The sequence below is a fragment of the Ixodes scapularis genome, unplaced genomic scaffold (genome assembly GCF_016920785.2).
Source record: "Ixodes scapularis isolate PalLabHiFi unplaced genomic scaffold, ASM1692078v2 PGA_scaffold7__128_contigs__length_106722199, whole genome shotgun sequence".
NCBI classification, from domain to species: domain Eukaryota; kingdom Metazoa; phylum Arthropoda; class Arachnida; order Ixodida; family Ixodidae; genus Ixodes; species Ixodes scapularis.
In genome coordinates this window covers 55,747,934-55,756,030 of record NW_024609882.1, presented here as the reverse complement: position 1 = coordinate 55,756,030, position 8,097 = coordinate 55,747,934, and the positions used below count along the sequence as shown (strand labels likewise).

Genomic DNA, 8,097 nt, shown 5'->3' with positions numbered 1-8,097 from the left:
ATAATACTTAGCATCTTTCGAGATTTTATTCAGAGCTCGTCGAAATAACATAACGATATATGTATATATATATATATATATATATATATATATATACAACACGGGCACTTCACGTCATCGTACGTGGTCTCCGAGGGGGATATAAACGAATATGTGCAGATGAATGAACCGTACTTATTCCAATGAATTAAAGAATCCAAGTTTTCAGGAACCCGCCGAAAGCCAATAAATGGCGGAGCCAGGATTTGAACTCTGGGCCTCCCAATGTCCGGTCGGGTGTGCTAACCACTACAATCATGGTTAGCACACCCGACCGGACATTGGGAGGCCCAGAGTTCAAATCCTGGCTCCGCCATTTATTGGCTTTCGGCGGGTTCCTGAAAACTTGGATTCTTTAATTCATTGGAATAAGTACGGTTCATTCATCTGCACATATTCGTTTATATATATATATATATATATATATATATATATATATATATACATATATATATATATATATATATATATATATATATATATATATATATATATATCCTTGCCGCCACCAGGACGTCGTTGCTAGCGGTTTGCAGAAAGAAACATGGCCTTTAAGAGCGCCGTTTTCAGTATTCGGACTGTATAGACATCGACAAGAATGGATGTAATAAGAAAAAATGTACAAGGAACAAACAAACAAGCTTTGCGACCGTTCTTCTGAAGTATTCACAGTTCTTGTTGCGTTCTGTTATAGCGCCGTTCGCCGATCCTGGCCATCTTCGCCGCGTCATCCTCTGTTGGAACCGAAGATTGGCGACTCAGCAACCCGTGTGCGCCTCCCCCTGGAGCAAAATCGACTGCACGTACCACGGACGGCGACTGAGGCGACACCGCAACATCACCATAAAAGAAGCGACAACCACTACCACAGCGGGATTTGCGACCATTCTTCTGAAGTATTCACAGTTCTTGTTGCGTTCTGTTATAGGTAAGCTGTCACTCCCTCCTAACTACAAAACTTTGTGATTTCTGTTGTTGCGGTTGAAAATCCCAGTAGTGTGTTTCTGTGGCGTAAGTTAGAATGGGTGACGACTTGTCAACTTACCGCATTCGAATTGGCGTTTCTTTTCTCGTACAAGTACGAAGACAATTAATAGACCATGCTTTCACCACTTAGCATTATACATTCAGACATGGTGCCCGGACGCCAAAATTTTGTTGATGTGTCTGTGTGTTGCACAGCTGTTAATCTGTGCTGGTGACGTGAAAACCAACCCCGGTCCCGATAAGCTGGATCAGATACTTGCAGCTGTGAAGGAATCTCTAGAATCAAACAAGCGGTACCAGGAAGAAACAACAGACAAACTAAACGAAATCAATGCAGGCATCAGTGATATCAACAGCCGTGTTTCAAATCTTGAAGAATCTATGAATGAGATTGCAAAGTTAAAGGAAGACCTGGTTACCGTGAATGCCGCAACTCGCGAAGTAAGAACTGAAGTAAATACAATATTGCCGCGCGCAAGGCTGAGAAAGCAACGCTCGGTCACGGTCCTCCAGAAAGTTCCCGTTTATTCATGTACCGCACGTAACTTCTATCATTTATCCCTGCTTTTGTTTTCTAGAAAGTGCGTGTTCATTCTCGCCCCGATCACGCGACGCTCGAACCGCTTTCGCCGAATCTTCGAGATAGCGGCGCACTCTAGATAAGAGGCCGCCCGCGACCTTGTCGAGTCAGTCTCGCCCCAGCGCTCGATTCTGCTGACACGCCGACTTCGACGCCCGCGACGCTCTGCTTTCTTCTGTTTCCTTCTTTATTTTTTGGCACAAGTTCGCCACATTAAACGTTTATTTCTTTCTGTTTATTTCCTGTTTTTTTGTTTGGTCACCACCCGTGACATTCTGGTGGAGGTGCTGGGTACCGCATGCCCGTGCAGCGTTCCCCTCCCAGGACCCGCAGTGCAAGCCCGACTCCAAGCTCGCTGAGAAGACCACTCAGCGCGGAACCTGAAACTCGGACCAGCCGCCGCACCAAGGGAGAGGATCCGGAGTACGGTTTGCTGCTGGACAAACCCAAGCCGAAGAAGACGACGATGGACAACCAGTCGCAGGCCCCCACCGCTCCTGCCGTCGTCTACCTACCCGTCGCTCCTCGGACACCGGCTCCCTTCCACGGCGAAAGCCACGAAGACATCGACGACTGGGTACAACAGTACGAACGAGTGGCCCGTCATAACGGATGGACACCGGAACAGTGTCTGCAAAACGCTTACTTCGCCTTGGAAGCCACCGCCCGGAACTGGTTCGAGAACCACGAAGCTTCGATCACTTCCTGGGAGCAACTCAAGGCTGAGTTGCGAAGAACGTTCATGAGCGAACACCGAAGAGAACGCGCGGAAGAGCTTCTTCAAGCGAGGATTCAAGGCCCTAACGAGAGCATCGTTAGCTTCGTGGAAGATGTCCTGCGACTGAGCAACCGCGCCGATCCCGAAGCATCCGAAGCAAAGAAGCTCAGAGTCTTGATGCGTGGCGTCAAGGAAAGCATTTTCGGTGGCCTTGTGCGGAGCCCGCCTACCACCGTCGAAGGCTTCATGACGGAGGCCACCAACATCGAACGTGCCCTTCTAGCACGAGCCACCCACTATCACCGAGTTCCCGGCGTCGGTTCCTTTTCGCCTTCCGGCTGCAACACCGCGGACATCCGCGAGATGATCCGAGACGTCGTCCGGGAAGAGATCAAGAAACTTCTACCTGCCGCCGCAAGCCCAGCCTCGCCCTCAATCGCCGAGATTGTCAGGGAAGAAGTCCAGCAAGCGCTGCAGCCTGAGGTTGTCGTCAGCACCGCTCCGGAACCACCGACGTTGAGTTACGCCGCAGTGGCCCGACGGCCACCGCCTCCTCGTCGCACCTATGTCACGCCGCCCCGACGTCAGTCTCCTGCGCCGCAGCACGACCGACGCCACAACGACCAGGTCCAGTACGCCTGCCCGGAGCCTCGCGCACCCCGCAAGACCGACGTGTGGCGAACGCCCGACCGACGCCCTCTGTGCTTTCATTGCGGGGAAGCGGACCACACCTACCGCCGATGCCCATACCGACGACTCGGGCTACGCGGGTTCCACCCGAACGACCCGCGCCCCCGTCATGGTGAACGCCCTATCGAGATCGACGAGTACCTGCGACGACCTCAGTCCCCCGAGCCTGCGTCCCGCCGAGAGTTCCGGTCGCCATCGCCACGACGTCCAGCTTCGCCGATGCACCGACCCCGACGTGAAAGCCTGTCGCCCCTCGCTCCTCGCCGGGGAAACTAGGCGCGGCATTACAGACTGGCGTCGGGGCGCACTCTAGATAAGAGGCCGCCCGCGACCTTGTCGAGTCAGTCTCGCCCCAGCGCTCGATTCTGCTGACACGCCGACTTCGACGCCCGCGACGCTCTGCTTTCTTCTGTTTCCTTCTTTATTTTTTGGCACAAGTTCGCCACATTAAACGTTTATTTCTTTCTGTTTATTTCCTGTTTTTTTGTTTGGTCACCACCCGTGACATTCTATAAAGAAGGAAACAGAAGAAAGCAGAGCGTCGCGGGCGTCGAAGTCGGCGTGTCAGCAGAATCGAGCGCTGGGGCGAGACTGACTCGACAAGGTCGCGGGCGGCCTCTTATCTAGAGTGCGCCGCTATCTCGAAGATTCGGCGAAAGCGGTTCGAGCGTCGCGTGATCGGGGCGAGAATGAACACGCACTTTCTAGAAAACAAAAGCAGGGATAAATGATAGAAGTTACGTGCGGTACATGAATAAACGGGAACTTTCTGGAGGACCGTGACCGAGCGTTGCTTTCTCAGCCTTGCGCGCGGCAATATCTCGAAGACAGCGTGAAAGTGAAGTCTTGTCAGATGAGCTGAACAACCAAATGAGACGCAATAACCTCATAATTAAAGGACTCCCAGAAAACGAACGTGAGAACTGGTCGGATTACGAACGTATCGTGAAAACGTTTCTTTCTGCCAACCTACACGTCAATGTTGGTGAAATTGAGCGCGCACATCGACTGGGCATGCGGAAACCTGGTTTTAACAGACCAATCATCGTAAAATTCTTGAACTTTAAATGCAAAGATGAAGTAATTAAGAACGCACATAAACTAAAGGACGCTGCGCTTTCTGGTGTATGGATAGAGGAGGACTTCTCACCGAAAATGCAATTAGTAAGGAAAAAACTGCGCGACTTCGCAAGACAAAGATTCGGAAATAGTAAGTTCAGGCTTTGCTACGACAAAATACTTATAAATAATTCCTTCTATCGGTACGACTCGGATAATGACTGTGTGGTGGAGAGCCCAAGGGCCCTGCCTGCCGAAACTAGAGCTTGACTGGGCGATAACAAAAACAACAAACACAAGATAAGACCTCGGGATCAGCTTTCTTTGATCTTGGCGAATTTTCGAAGTTTACTTCCCAAGCAAGATAATTTGTCTTGCAGTATTGAGGCCTGTACAGCCGATGTAGTGGTGGGTACTGAAACGCGGCTTTCTAAAGAAGTTACAGATCGTGAACTCAGCATGTCAGCATCGTTCCAAATGTATAGGAAAGACAGGACTGAATCTCGAGGCGGGGGTGTTATTATTGCTGTTAAGAGTCAATTAACTTCTTCTATAGTTGATATTCCCAGTTCTCTTGAAATCTTGTGGGTGACTGTACGGCTAAACTTTAAACCTTGCTTGATTGGAGTGTTTTATCGTCCGCCCGACTCATCATCTGACTTTGTAGATAACTTAAATGCTAGCCTTGAACAAGTACACACCAAATTTCCAAACTTTCCTGTCATGCTCACTGGTGATTTTAATCTGCCTGGTATCAACTGGTCGACACAAGAGGTAGATGACAGTTGTGGAAATAAACAGGAGTGCAAAAGGTTCCTTGATGTTATGGAAGCCTTCCGGCTACGCCAAGTTGTGACGGAGCCAACGCGTATTAACTCTGTTCTAGACTTAGTTTTAACAACCCACCCAGAAGCTATTGATGTCAAGGTCTTAGAATACATCAGTGACCATAAAATGATGCATTGTGTTTTTGCTGCTCCTGTTCAGAGACGGGAAGTTTTAAAGAAACAGATTTTTGACTATGGAAAGGCCGACCTTCAATTAATGTTTCAATTGTTGTCCAATCATTCTTTTACTTTTTTGCAAACTTTGAACAACCAGTTCGTGAATGAAAACTGGGTGGCCTTTCGTAATAAAATAAATGAGGTGGCTGAACTTTGTATCTCGAAAATTACTATTTTGCCATGTGCCATTAATCCTTGGTTTACGACAAATGTGAGACGTTGCATTAATAAAAAGAAACGTCTTTTCTCAAAAGCCAGACACTCGGATCTTCATAGTGACTGGGAGTCTTATCGCGAGCACTCAAGATGGTGTAAGAAAAAAATCAAGAAAGAAAAGCTAAATTTTTTAGTCATGATTTGTACAACATCTCGCATTCTAATGCTAAAACATTTTGGAGTGTGGTAAACCCAAAAGCCAAAAATACAGCACCTCCTATCCAGTCAGAAGCGGGAACTGTTTTAAACCCCTTAGAAACGGCTAAGGCGTTCAATTCATTTTTTGGTAGCGTATTCACATTTGAGATGGCTCTTACCGATACTAATATGCCAATGGCTACAGTGACCGCTCAAATGAACCCTTTCACTATTACCAGTGAGAGTGTTGCCTGTGCAATAGACCGTATTCCCACTAATTCGAGCCCTGCTCCAGATGGAATAAGTACTAAACTACTTAAACTAACTAAAGATTGTTCCAGCGTCCTCCTAGCAGCACTTTTCAAACAGTCACTATCAACTTGCACGTTACCAGACGACTGGAAACTAGCCCATGTCGTACCCATCTTTAAATCCGGTAACCCTAGTTCTCTCACAAACTACAGGCCTATTTCGTTAACTTGCGTATCTTGTAAATTGCTTGAACATATTATTTATTCTCAGATAATGAATCACATAGTGACTAACAATCTTGTTTTTCAAAATCAGCATGGTTTTCAACGAGGACGCTCCTGTGAACTTCAACTTTTTGAACTAGTTACTGACCTTCATTCTAGTATTCACTCATCCCTCAGCACTGATGCAGTATTTATTGACTTTTCAAAAGCTTTCGACCGTGTCCCCCCCGAACGACTAATACGTAAACTAAGAGGAGCAAAGATAGAAGCAGGCATCGTTAAATGGATTTCAGGCTTTCTTTCCAATAGATACCAGTGTGTTGTTATAGATAACGTTGTCTCTCCTCCTGTCTCCGTCAAATCCGGTGTTCCCCAGGGCTCTGTCCTCGGGCCTTTACTCTTTCTCCTTTATATTAACGACATTCATACCAACATTACTTCTACCATTCGGCTTTTCGCAGACGACTGCGTCATCTATCGGATCATTACCTCTCCCTCTGATAGTGCTTTACTTCAAGCTGACCTCAAGAAAATTTCAAGATGGTGTTCCCATTGGCAAACGCAGATTAACACAGAGAAAACTAAATGCATGACTTTCACTACAAAAAAGAAGATAACCGAACATGCTTATAAAATTAACAATACAAATATCGAAAGGGTAAAACCATATAAATATCTAGGAATTCATTTAACACCTAGCCTCTCATGGAACCTCTATATTGAAATAACTTTAAGGGATGCTTCTAAAAAATTAGGTTTCTTGAGAAGGCACTTATTTCTAGTTGACACTAACACGAAACTTATTGCATATACATTCCTCGTAAGAAGCAAACTGGAATATACCTCAGTGATATGGAATCCACACCAAGATTACTTAATTAACGGTCTGGAGTCACTACAAAATAAAGCAGCCCGGTTTATAGCACGCGATTACTCTCCTACTAGTAGCATCACCCGTATCAAAGAATCATTAGATTTAATGCCCCTCGCGACCAGAAGGCGAATCGCACGTTTTTCTTTATTTCATAAATTCTACCATAGTTCATCATCTTTCCGTCAAACGCACATTACGTCCGGTACTCGCATTTTTCCCCGCTTTGATCATCCTAACAAAGTAAATTCAGTATTTGCGCGTACTGACTTATACAAATACTCCCCGCTGAACCTCGCAATGAATGAATGGAACGCTTTACCAAGTAACATTGCAGTCATACAGGATTACCAAACTTTTCTAGGCTTCTTCATTTCTTTTATCTCGGAAAAAGCCTAAGTCATTATCACTATGTATGCTTTGCTTCGTCATGACAACTTTGAATTGTTTCTTCGTGGCTTTTATCTCCTTTTTTTATTTTCGTTGCTCGCAGTGTGTTACGGCTATCTGTTCATTGTTTGTATTGCTTCTAATATTGGTTTTAAAAATTCCCCCTATGTAATGCCCGAAAGGGCCCTTGGGGTAAATAAATAAACAAAATAAAAACAACGCAAAGGCACCATCCGCTTCATGCAAGTGAGGCGCGAGTAATACAGGCAACACAATTCTGCGTTCTCATTTTGGAACTTAGAAAGCTGGCGAGGCTGCAGGGTTTCGAACTGAAGACAGGCCATTCCAGTTTGAATTGAATTTTGGGGGTTTCTACTGACTGGACAGTGACGAAACGTTACAAAATCTGTCCACTTAAAGGAACATTAACTTGCTACCAATGTTTTAAATGTTTTTGTCAGGAGTTTTAATAGTTGGTCAACATGTTTCTACAGCATCACGGATATTTTTAATAAAGTCTAAAAGTTCAACTGCAGGAAATAGAAACTGAAACTCGACTGGAGAGGAAGGAGAAATGTAGTGAAAGAGAGAGTTGCCGGAAGTCACGTGGCTGCACCGGACCGCGTCACCCAGTATTTCTTTTTTTTCATTCAATTTCCGTCAGTGCAAAGGAGGCAAAAAAACGAGCACCGTGCACGTCGCACGTTATAAGAACATATTAGGACACAATACGATTATACAGTGGGTTTTTATAAGCATTTTAGATATGTTTAAAAAAAGCCATGAAAGCTACACTTCCGCGGTTTGCACAGGTACCATATACGGCTACGGGGAGAGGGGGGGGGGGGCACAGTGCAAAGGGCTGGTCGTAACGATCAGTCCGCTAATTAAATATAATTAGTTCATTAACTTTATAATTAGTGAAAATA

General features: G+C 45.8%; 1 protein-coding gene across 1 annotated transcript; it reads left to right on the top strand.

The window, feature by feature from the left end:
- Positions 1-6,706: 6,706 nt before the first annotated feature.
- On the top strand, positions 6,707-7,177 carry LOC115331075 (the record flags this gene model as incomplete). Its single annotated transcript, XM_040218527.2, has 1 exon — positions 6,707-7,177. A coding segment is annotated over one exon (471 nt), but the record flags the coding sequence as incomplete, so codon positions are not given.
- Between the last annotated feature and the right edge of the window lie 920 nt (positions 7,178-8,097).